The 12,465-nt window shown below is 48.1% G+C and overlaps 2 protein-coding genes across 2 annotated transcripts in view; one reads left to right on the top strand and one right to left on the bottom strand.

Annotated features, from left to right (window-relative positions):
- LOC122153509 (electroneutral sodium bicarbonate exchanger 1-like) overlaps positions 1-12,465 on the top strand; it is a 319,637-nt gene that overhangs the window by 90,803 nt on the left and 216,369 nt on the right. The gene's annotated exons all lie outside the window — the stretch shown is intronic.
- LOC116963188 (olfactory receptor 14A16-like) lies at positions 7,005-7,964 on the bottom strand. The gene has a single exon (XM_032999086.2). The coding sequence runs from the start codon at positions 7,962-7,964 to the stop codon at positions 7,005-7,007; it is 960 nt and encodes a 319-aa protein (XP_032854977.2).

The following is a 12,465-nucleotide window of genomic DNA, read 5'->3' as shown; positions in this document are numbered from 1 at the left end:
ACTAATAAATACCCCACGGAGAGTGATTGGCCAGGTGGGGAACGTCCCTGGTGTACTTTGCGAGATTGTATACAGCGGGTGGAGGAGGAAGGGATGAAATTGTCAGTCTTTATAGGAGACCCTGACAGAATGATGCAAGCTGCCTTGTCTGTCACTCATAGAAATCGATTGATTAAAACTGCCATGCCAGCATATAAAAATGTAACAATGACTCAATTAATGAGACAGGAAATCCCATTGATGAGATAATTGAAAAAATACAGCAGCTAGGTGATCTTGGAGAATGGGGCCCCCGAGGAAGTGCAGGAAACCGAGATACTCGGGACAGCCCTAAAGGAAGTGAGAACAGAGTTTCTCCCAATGAAATGTTTACAGCTTTATTGAAGGATGGCCTATCTCATGAAAAGATTGATGGTGTTCCAACTAACGAGCTGTGGCGAATATACAAACAAAGAGGGCTGAATAAGCCTAGCAGGAGAGTGCAGAGTTCTGAAACTAAGAAGCCAGGGGTAACTCAGCCTACAGCACCTCTTCCTGAGCCTCAACGGGACTTCCCATCTGCAGACGGTGGGCCCTCCGCGGGCAGATCAGTTGTTCCGGGGGAAAGGGGGGATTGGGAGCTGTATTCTGATTTCCACCCATGGAAGGAGGCTAGGGAAATTGTCCAGCGTAGTAAACAGAAATGAAATTATGACCAAGCTCCAGTGCAATGGGCACGGAAGGACCGACGGCCCCATATGGATCTCCAAGTATTTTGGAAAAACTGGTCCTCACAAACAGTAAAAGCCTTAATTGCCACAGGACTGGAGGCCTCCCTGATATATGGGAATCCAAAGAAATTTAAAGGACAAACTGTAATTATTACAGGTTTAGGAGGGATACAAATTGAATCTGTACAAACTCAAATTGAAATGAAATTAGGAAACCTCCCAAAACAACTGTATTCAGTCATGATTGTCCCCATTCCTGAATACATAATAGGAATAAACATTTTGAAGGGACTAACTTTGAATCTCCCAGAGGGTCAGTACCAGTTTGGGGTGAAAAATCATATCAGTATTAGAATAATTTTAGTAGGAAAAGTGAAAATGCCTCCTGTACAGATTCCTGCTGCTACTAAATTAGTGACTAAGAAACAATATAGAATTCCAGGAGGTCATGAGGAGATATCACAGACAATTAGAGATTGATTAGATGCAGGAGTATTTAAACCAGTTGCCACAGCTTGGAACTATCCGGTATGGCCTGTCGAGAAAAGTGATGGGTCATGGAGAATGACAGTAGATTTTCAGGAATTAAATAAACACACCCCACCACTTACAGCAGCTGTACCAGATACTATTACTTTAATAGAAAAGGTTCAAAAGCATTCAGGGACTTGGTCTGCTGCAATAGATTTAGCTAATGCCATTTTCACTATCCCAATTGCAGAGGAGCATTGGGACCAATTTGCCTTCACCTGGCAGGGACGACAGTGTACCTTTACCAGATTGCCTCAGGGATGGCTGCACAGTCCAGCCGTTTGCCATCGGACAGTGGCTGAGCATCTGGATAAGATAAAATTGCCTCCTCATATGCAAATAGTGCATTGGATTGATGGTATCCTAATTCAGGGAAATGATGAGAAGGAAGGGCAACAAATACTTGAACAGGTGGTGGATTATATGAGGAAGATTGGGAAATTAATCCTAACAGGATTCAAGAACAGTCCCAAATGGTAAAAGTTTTAGGAATTCAATGGCATTATGGGCATGGGGAAATATTACCCAAAGCTCAACAGAAAATTTTGGATTTTGCAGAACCACAAAATAAAAATGAGGCACAAAGATTTATTGGATTGTTTGGCTTTTGGTGGCAGCCTATTCCCCATTTAGGACAGATTCTGAGTCCTTTGTATAAAGTAACAAGGAAAAAATATGAGTGTGAATGGAGGAATGAACAGCAAGCTGCTTTTGAGTCAGCAAAGGAAGCTATTCAAAAAGCCCCAGATCTGTGGGCAGTGCAGGAGGGAGAAGTGGAGTTAAATGTGTCAGTAAATGGATTACATGCCAGTTGGCAAAAACAGGGAAAGAAAAAGGTTCCCTTAGGTTTTTGGGGATGAAAGCTGCCAGAGGCAGGAAACAATTACACACCTTTTGAGAAACAGCTGTTAGCATGTTATTGGGCATTGGTAGAAACAGAAGAGCTTCCAATAGGACATGAAGTGTCCCTTCGTCCTGAAATTCTTATCATGCAATGAGTTAAAAGCTCTCCTAAAACCCATCAAATTGGGCACGCTCAGGAGTGGAGTATCATAAATTGGAAATGGTATATTCATGTTAGGGCCAAGGTAGGGGTTGGCGGAGTAGCTGCTCTCCACGAGCAAGTAGCTACTGCCCCCACAGGTGATCAAGAAATAAATCTTGATTTCACAGTTGAACAGGCACCCTAAACAGCATCTGTTAAAGAAAAGTTAAAAAACTCTAGCTACAAAGCAAAACTCTCAACATGTTCTATTTACGTCCACCATGAAATGCCACAAGGACATGTACAAAATTACAGCAAAGAGACAAGGACAGCAGGTGCACGTCAAAAATGCCACAGGGGGAAGGATGGAAACAAGCAAGGGGGAGCCAAGTTGCATATCCCCTTGTCATGGTAGATTGAGGTCTACAGCTCTGGGCTCTTGAATATGTTTCCCTTTTAGGAAGAAAAATTATTATTTCCTCAGAATGCTGAGCAGCGAGTTGTGACAGTCATCATTTCAGAGTATGTCCAAAAGCCTCTAATGCTGACTGGGCCTTTCTGCTCCATGCCCTCTACCATGACTGCAGATAAGCAAATCTAAAATAAATACATGTAACAGGTAATTAAAAACAAAAAACAAAAGCAACAAAAAAAATTATTGGTACCCCTTCTTCACTCACTGAAAAGCAAAAGACGTCAGTGTCTAGGGGAAAGAAAACCAAATAGGCAAAGCAAAATTACCTACTCCTTTAATTCCACCCAGTAACTCCACTGCCCATCACTGTGAGCTCTGTGACACCAGCCCATCCCTCACATATACAGCAGGATGTTAGCATAACTAAAGCACCCAGAGGATGCACAAACAAACCCCACCCACCCCCCCAAAAAAAAAAAAAAACCAAAAATAAAAATCTAGCTGTAAATGAGAGTACTCAGGCACTCAGGTCACTGTAGTAAATCACAGCCCTTGTGAAACAAGGGAATAGCAGACTTCCCCAGGACCCTCAAAGCGTCCTTCGTTAGGATGGAGGCCTGTACATAAACACATTTCAGAAGCCTAGAGAAAAGAGGTTTAGAAAGAAAATGAAATGCCTCTGGATTTTTTTGCCTCATTTTGTCACCTTTCAGGCAGTAAAGAAGCTGAAAATCAGAGATAGAACTGACAATTAACCTATTAACACACACAAATAACCAGTTTATTTGCACAATTTCAGTAGCAAAGAGCTCCTCCAAAGAGCCCAGTTACATCTTTGAAGTCAAAAGAACATAGGAGAAGCAGGAATAAAAGCACAAACCAGAAGTAATTCTGTCTTTGTTAACACTGCAGGTCATACAGTCACCAGTCCTATGGAGCAATACAGGTAAAAACCCCTGCCACACTATTCCACCAGATAGCTCTTGTAATTAGTCAAAGACAATGGTGGCATACTGCACCTCTGTCATATTTTGAGTTGCCAATTCTTGCCTCCTCCCACCCCAATCTCAGAACTGATATTTTACAGTGGTTTTATAGTACTACAGATCTTGTCTTGCATATGAACTGTTACTCCTAGTAAGACTGTGTCAGGAATTTCCATGCAAACAACTGTGGTAAACTGGGGAATGCGACCAGAGACCCTCGGACAGTACTGTTGGGGAAAGTGACTTCTCTGGACACTTGATCATGAGCTTCCCATTACTGCATCGAGAATGTTTGGAAAGGGCATATGGGACCAAAAGCTAAGCCAAGCACCACAGCTGGAACTTCCCCAAGTTTAGTGTTGTATTCTCACGGAACAATAACCATTGAAACAGTCTTGAAAAAAACTTTCAGATAAAACCAGGCAAAACGCCAGGGACATTAGAGTGGAGCTGAAAGAAATGATTTAAAACCCCACAGCAAAATGCCACATCAGAAATAAGTGGATAGGCCATTAAAAGAAATGGTGTACGTGTACAGCCAATTAGTGTGAGCGGTTGAGAGGGGAAAACAATCTCCTGCACAATGATTATGCTACGTGTAGAACTGATATGGGATTTACTTCCATCAAGAATTCTGACAAAGACAGCAATGCGCACCATCTCCACTGCACTATTCCGAAGTGGATTTCACATCAGACAGCTTTTTTTTCCTTTTTCCCTAAAAATTAATATTTTTGTGGGAACGGGAAAATTTCTAATAAGGAATTCATTACCCTGTTCTCTGACACAACATGCTGGATCTATAATTAAAAACCTCCAAAACAGATGCAGCAGTTTTCTAAAACTGAATCCCACATTCATTATACCCTCCTGAGATGATCCTGCATTGTTATGCTTTATAAGCGGAATGGTTATCAGCACATGATGTGACTGGTCATTAAATCACGTGGCAATAAAGTAGCTGAACTTGTATTCCACAGGCACATCCTTTGTGCTTCTTCTCAAAGGAAAAGAGACCATGCTCAGATGGTAGTTGGCAGTCAAACATTTCATCATAAGCTTAGATTGTTAGCAGACGTGTCAGACTGCAAGTCAGACAATAAGGATATTCTCAGCTACCCTTCATCCCTTATCAGCTACGCTGCTAACTGTTAGTGTTAGCCGTTCGATACAGCAGTGCTTTCCCAGCTGTGAACTGATTGCCTCTAGGAAACCTTTAGCCCTTAAGATCCTGTAACTGCCTGCTGCTTCGGGAATGAATTCCACTGTCAAGCCCTAAGACTCATACCATGAAGTTAAACAAATGTTTGCTCCATTAAAGGGACAGCATCTGCAGATGACAAGTAGCATCCTTCTGAATTTCCACCATTTCTCTCCTTGCCCAAAGATCAGAAGCAGCGCAGTGGTGCAGGGGTAGAAGTGCATGTGAGTTTTCTATAAGCTCCTCAGACACAGATGGGTCCTTTTGCTCATACACCCCCCACTGCAATATGTGTCAGCGTATGAAGTATTAAAACATGGTAGTTCTCTCTAGAGAATCAAGGAACTCCTTCTAGACATAAGGTACTTGGTTTATGGATGGGAGCAGTTACGTAAAGAACGGAATCCAAATGGTGGGGTGTTGGTCTTGGTCCAGCCGGGATTGGGGCAACACGCCAAATCATGACAAACGCACTTCAGTTTGTGAAGGGGGAGCATTACCAAGAGCAAACGCTGCCATCCTGCATGCAAACTCCCAATTTATTACCAAGTGTTTATATCTTTCATTTCTGTTTTTCCCATCCTACTGACCTTCAGATCTAATCTGTTTACTGACCACTCACTCATCACACTCTCAACAGGGTGTTCCGCACTCTTGCTTCATTTACTCACAACCATACTTCTAGTCTGAGGGTCAGTTTACAATTTTGCTAACCACCAATTCTTCATTTCCACATCTTCATGTACTTACTAGAGCTTTGCAACTCACAGTCCCCTGGCCCAGTGCTGGCCCACTGTCATTGTGGGTTTGGGTTTTTTTTTATTTCCTTAACCTCATCTGAAATTTCCCCTACTGCTTCTTGTCCTTGTGATTTCATGCCATTTCCTCCCCCTCATGATGCCCACCCAGATCATCCATCACACGGACTCAGAGCAATGCTAATCACAACCTACTCTCCAAGCATGACTTCACTGGGACCCCCTAGGGCCATGCAGGCAGGCTGTTGTGGCCAGCTCCACACAGGAGGACGAGCTTAGGGGCACCACTCCTTCCTCAGCCACTTCCCCGGCCTGCTGGAGCACCAGGACAGCAAGGACTTGTGGCTCAGCAACAACCAACAGACCCAGAGTCTGGACATTGCCTTGATTTAGCTGAACATCATCATTTTTCAATTGGAGGCTGTTGCCCAGCCCAGGTCACCTCCCTTCTGATCTCCCCCCATCCTTACTCTGTTCTGGGCAGCCTCTCCTGGCCCCCTCCTTGTGCTCTCCATATGGCCCCATGATCTGTAGGGATCACTGCTTAAAACCCCCTTCCAAAGTGTCTGTGGAGGTGGCAGTGCTTGAAGGGAGGGTCTATGGTGCATTTCCAAGGGGAGCAGAGGTGTTTGGCTGTGCCTGAGGGTGAGATGAATCGCTCTGCAGCCTCCTTTCCTTGTGCCTGCTGTGTCCCCATGGCCTCCTCTGGGATTGCAGAGTCCTTGTTTTCCTGAAGATACCTGGATTTAGCACTTTCCCTTTGAGTGACTCCCCACCTTGGGTGATCTCTCATTTTATGGGTCTCCAGTCCCTGCTGGCCCCAGGCACCTGCTGTCCATGGAGATACCCCATGCTCTTCAGGCAGCTCCAGGCTCCCCTCCTTAAGGACATCATCTGCATGTCACTTGTGGGACAACCATGGGAATGGAATTCAGTGGCCATTCACCATCTCCAGTGTCACTAGACACCAAATGGTTATTCTTAAATCCCACCCCTAGTCTCTGACAGGCCATACCATGACATTGAGCTCTTGGATCCTGAATCCATGGGGAACAGGCTCTCTGGGGGAGCAGTTGCTTGTGCCTATTCCTGGCAACAGCTTTGGAAGAAGAGCCCAACTTTACAGCAGTGCACTGGGGAGATCCCATTTTATTATAGACATCCTATGGGGGCGTTGGCTCTTACCCAGTGTTAGACATACTTTCTACAGGCTCCAGGAGTCAGAGCAGAGTCATATCTCAGTACAAGTGAATTGAATCTAAACTTTTCTGTAGGATCAAAATAACTGCAGATTACCAAAAATTATAATAATAACATTATGATGTTGGGAATGAGAACATAAACACTGATGATAAATCAAATGGTGAAAATGATAACATTAAAAAACCCCACAGGCCTGAAATGGGATACCCTGTGAGTCACGTGTGCAGAGAGAAGGGAAGTTTATCAGTATTGAGAAACAGCTGTGAAATCACGTTCCTAATGGCAACCTTGATCTCTTTGTTCCTCATGCTGTAGATGAGGGGGTTCAACACTGGGGGCACTACCACATACAGAACAGCCACCACCAGATCCAGTGATTGGGAAGAAATGGATGGGGGCTTCAGGTAAGCAAACATGCCAGTGCTGAGGAACAGGGAGACCACAGCCAGTTGAGGGAGGCACGTGGAAAAGGCTTTGTGCCGTCCCTGCTCAGAGGGGATCCTCAGCACAGACCTGAAAATCTGCACATAGGACACTGCAATGAAAACAAAACACCCTAAAAATACACAGATACTAGCCACAATAAGCCCAGCCTCCCTGAGGTAGGCGCCTGAGCAAGAGAGCTTGAGAATCTGGGGGATTTCACAGAAGAACTGGTTTATGGCATTGCCATGGCAGAATGGCAGTGAGAATGTATTGGCAGTGTGCAGTATGGCATAGAGGAAACCACTTCCCCAGGCAGCTCCTGCCATGTGGACACAAGCTCTGCTGCCCAGGAGGGTCCCGTAGTGCAGGGGTTGGCAGATGGCAACGTAGCGGTCATAGGCCATGATGGTGAGGAGATAAAGCTCTGCTGAGATCAAGAAGAGAAACAGAAGTACTTGTGCGGCACATCCCAAGTAGGAGATGTCCCTGGTGTCCCAGAGGGAATTGGCCATGGCTTTGGGGACAGTGGTGGAGATGGAGCCCAGGTCGAGGAGGGAGAGGTTGAGGAGGAAGAAGTACATGGGGGTGTGGAGGTGGTGGTCGCAGGCGATGGCGGTGATGATGAGGCCGTTTCCCAGGAGGGCAGCCAGGTAGATGCCCAGGAAGAGCCAGAAGTGCAGGAGCTGCAACTCCCGTGTGTCTGCAAATGCCAGGAGGAGGAAATCAGTGATGGAGCTGCTGTTGGACATGCGCTGCCTCAGAGCATGGGGACCTGTCCCGGGAGGAAAAGCATACTGAGAAGTTAGGGCAGAATTCTTTGAGCAAATCTCTATGCATTAGTCAGTGCTCTGTCCCTTGTTCCTACCCAAACACACATTACCTCCCTCCTTGCTTGTCTCTCAGGCTAGATGTCTGGGCTGTGCAGGCTGAGTGAGTTTCCAGGACGAGTAGGCTTGGCCCATCAGCTCTGGAGGAGTCAGCCCTTCTCTACAGCAGAGGGTATGACAGAAAGGGTATGAAATCAACAGTTCATGTCAGCTATAATTCACTCGTAATGCAGAAGTGCTCTTCAGCATCTTCCAGGAGGACAACCTCAGAGAGACTGTTGGCTGTGCCACAGCTGCAGTGAGCAGACAGAGCCAGCTCATTCCCCGTCCCCAAGCACTGTGTTGCCCTGAGCCCTCCGGGTTAGGATGGGCTGGGGCACTTTTCTCCCCTGGACACATATACAGGGCAAGACCCACTGTTTCATTGTCTGAGCTGCAGCTGAAACACTTCTCCCCAGAGGGACTGAGGGCAAGAACATGGGCAGCACAGACAGGAGGGGAAATGCAGAGACATGCCCCAGTGCTGTTGCTGAGGGAGGCAGGACGGGGGAGAGAGACAGGTACTGGGATGTTCAAACTCCTAAATTGTCAGGATGCCATCTGGGTGATGAAGCCTGGGAACACATGGCCTTGGGGCAGAAGCTCTGCTGAGTGAGAGTAGAGAGCAGGGGAGGGGTCTGCACTGCAGGGGATGGCAGGGAGTTGCCTGAATGCCCCCTCCCTCCCTGTCTCTGGGAGCAGCTCCCTCTCCCTCTCTCTCCCGGTCCTCTCTGTTGCCTGGAGTTGTCCCTGCCAGGGGCTCTTTCTCTGTCCCCATGTCTCCTCCCTGTCAGTGCCCACAGCCCCCATCCGACCCACTGCGTGCTCAGCTCTGCCCTGCAGACACCTCCTGACAGCATGCATAGTCTAAGGATAGCTCAGTGTTTGGAGGCCCTAAAGAACAACTGAGATCAACCCTGAGGATGATGTTGATGCTGATCATTGGGCTGAAGGTGGGGAAGGGCTTTATGAATTCCTTGCTGACCTATTAACCTGTCACTGCAATGCTCAAGGAGTCTCGGTGTCTTGTACAAACATGACATTTCCATTAACATCTCTGTGCCTCCCCATCACAGCAGGAAACCGAAAGCACAGACTCTAGAAAGTGACTTTGCTTCAGGTAGCCCCTGCCTTGTCCTTCCCATTGAAACATCCCCCAGGTAATATCCTGAAGGTGGTCTGGAGCTGTGAGCAGTCCTGACACACTCAGCAATCTCTCTCAACAGCAGAAGGAGCCTGCCCTGGCGGGGGTCTCTCCTTCCCCCCACAGCTTCTCCCCACAGTGCCGTGGGGAGCTCCCCGGGCAGGCTGAGTGCTGACCCTGGCAGGCGGCAGAGTCCCTGCCCCAGCACACAGCCCCCTGGGGTGCAGGGACCCTGCTGGGAAGGACAGCCCTGGGCACCCCTGCCTGCACACCCGGCTGCACACCCCTGCAGCCAGCCCCAGGAAAAGGGAGATGGGATGCCCTGTCCCTCTGAGGGTGCAGCAGGGAAGCCCTGCTCTGTACCATGTCCTTCTCCACACAAAAGAAACCTTGAGAGCCATCCTGCCAGATCCTATCTGCTCTGGGATGGGCCAGCTCTAAGAGACCCTCCAGGACTCTCAGGTACATTACCCTGCACCCACAGACTTACCGAGTCAAGGGCTGTGAAGATTTCTCCTGCAGTGAGCTCTCAGCATCCTCCCACTCCACGTTGCCTGGAACCTCTCCCTGCCTCGCTGCTCTGCCCTGGGTGCCTGCAGGCAGTGCCCCCAGCCCTGCTGCGCTTTGCAGAGGAGCTGCTCCTGGGCAGAGCTGTCTCTCACAAGCACTGCTCACTGGCCAGGAGCTCCCTCCGGCCCAGGAGCCTGGCCCAGCTCAGCAGCAGGGGACCAGCCCAAGGCGGCACTTTCTCTGTCCCCTCTGGGCTCCCTCCGGGTGTCCCTGGGGCTCCAGGGGAACTGCTGTGAACCAGGCTGAAGGAATCGCTGATGTTCCCTCCCTCAGCTGGGGAGAAATGCTTATTTTCAGCAGTGTCATTTCTCTTATCAGGAAAACACTTAGGTATAAGATTCATCTTTTCTTGTCTTAATATCAGACAGGACTTGCAGACAGTGACAAGGAGGGATTTCTTTTACCCCTGATGAGGAACTGATTCAGCTGAGTCTGTTGAGGCATCTCACTCTAGACTTGTGGTCCTGGGCCTAGAAGGGGATTCAGCTCCTTCTCATGGTTGTCACAAACCCACAGACCTGGGTTTCCTCTCTCCTCAGTTCAGGTGTGCACAAAATAGGCACCTGCATGTGAGAAGCTTGTCTCATCTGCCCTGCAAATTAATGGAGATGGAGGCCAGCAGTGAGCTCCTTAGACAAATACCTGGTGACATTTGGGGTGCCAGAGGTGGTTCCAGATAAGTACAAGTAGCTTCAAGCTCTGGTGGAGCAACTCTGACAGACGGGGCAGCATCTGGGGGCAGCATCCTGGAGCCTGGTTGTGAGTTCCTTTGCCCAACAGCAGATGCCCACATTTAGGATGACTGAACGTTTCCCTACTCCGTATGTGCATGGCAGCCTAAAGAGATATTTATCTGACCAAATGGAATCATGTACCCTAGGAAGATCTAAGCCTTTCCTTCCTTTTGTCATTAGCTGAGTTTCCCACCTGTCCTTTGAATATAATGGCAGTTTTCTCATGTACATCCCTTCAGTGCTTAACCTAATTTAGTGCAGATGAATCTCAGTTTAATATCCAAATACAGGATATGCAAATACAGGCCAGTAGTGCTACATGAGATACTGGGACTTTCCAGCACAACTGAGTGTCGCTGACATGAACACCACAGGCCCTCTGCAGGGACCTCCCCCCATTCAGCCTGGTCGTGCTACAGGCACCGTGCTGGGCACCGCAGACAGATTCAGTGCCCCTGGGCCAGCCCCTGCATCCCACTGCAGTGAGGCAAGGGCTGGCCATTCCCTGTCACGCAGGTGCAGGGCAGGGCGTGAATACAGAGCACATCACACCGGGGTCTCACTCGTGTGCCTTCACTTTCAAACTCTGATGATTCTTCTCTCCCCCATCATTAACCACCCCCTCAATGTTACCATTCCCTCTTTCCTCCTCCTCCTCCTCCTTAATTTCTCTTTCACTATCCTAATACCCTCCAAAAAGAATAGCCTAGCCTGTTAATGCTTTCTCCATTGGCCATGCATTTCTTTTTTTGTACCCTCTTTTAGTATTGCTGACATGGCTGCTGTAGCATTTTGCTCCTTGGGCGGCAACCCCTTTAAACACAAAATTCTCTTTCATTACCTGTAGTGTCTTTCAACTCCTCATATTGTTATCTTGTTTGAGGCATTGGCCCATGAGCCTGAAATGCTGAAATGTTGAAGTTTCAGTCCTTAGGTACCTTGGCACAGTTTCCTATTTGGCCAACAGAAATCTCCTGAAGATGTACAAGGAGGAGGGTTTTGCAAGGAGAAGGGGGCAAGGTCCACACCAGGAGCAGAATAACCCCTTGCTCCAGGACAGGCTTTAACAGGACTGGCTGAGGAGCAGCCTTGAGGAGTTGGGCAAGGGAGGAGTTATGATGGATGCTATATGCACCAGTGGGTTTCCCCTTTCAGTGAGTGGATGGAGAAACTGGAGAAAGTCCAGAGGAAGTCTGTCGTGATAAGGTTTTGGCTCTGAAGCACATGACATATATGGAAAGGCTGAAGGAACGAGGCCTCTTCAGCCTGCTGAAGGAGAGGCACAGGGCACTCTATAGGCAGGTGACGCCTACCTGAATAGATCATGGTGGAGCCAAACTGGTCTCTGGCGGAAGACGGTATGGCAGAGGCAACAGCCACAAAGTGCCTCTTGAGAGCTTCACCCTGGGCAACAGGAAAATCTGACTAGCAGGCTGGTGCTGCAGTGCAGCAGGACACCCAGAGACTCTCTGTGATCTCCATCTCTGGAGGCTTTCAGGGTTCAGCTCCACCAGGAGCTGAGGGTCTCTACAGCATAAGCTCTTGGGACAATGCAGGGTGCGACTGCCCTGTGCTCAGGAAGTCTCTCGTCCTGCCTTTGGTTCCAGGTAGGGCCAGCTCTGAGGTCTGAGCCGGACGCTCAGCTGTTGTGGTTTGAGCTCAGAGGGTATCTGAGCACCACACAGCCGCTCACTCCTCCCTTCCTTCCCATCAATGAGAAGGGACAAATAAATCAGGCTTGGGCTTCGAGATAGGACCAGGAGGGGCAAATCACCCATAATGGTCACAGGCAAAAGGCAAACTTGTTAGGGGAAGAAAAAGAGAACATAGATTTATTACAGAAACTAACAACAACACTTAGCAGAGTAAGCCAGTGAGAAGCATTGCCCCATCTTGAGAACACCTTCCCCCCACCCCTCTCTTCTTCCCGGGATCA

This window comes from Tyto alba, unplaced genomic scaffold (genome assembly GCF_018691265.1).
Source record: "Tyto alba isolate M040663 unplaced genomic scaffold, T.alba_DEE_v4.0 Super-Scaffold_20, whole genome shotgun sequence".
Lineage (NCBI taxonomy): Eukaryota > Metazoa > Chordata > Aves > Strigiformes > Tytonidae > Tyto > Tyto alba.
This window is presented reverse-complemented; position numbering and strand designations above follow the sequence as displayed.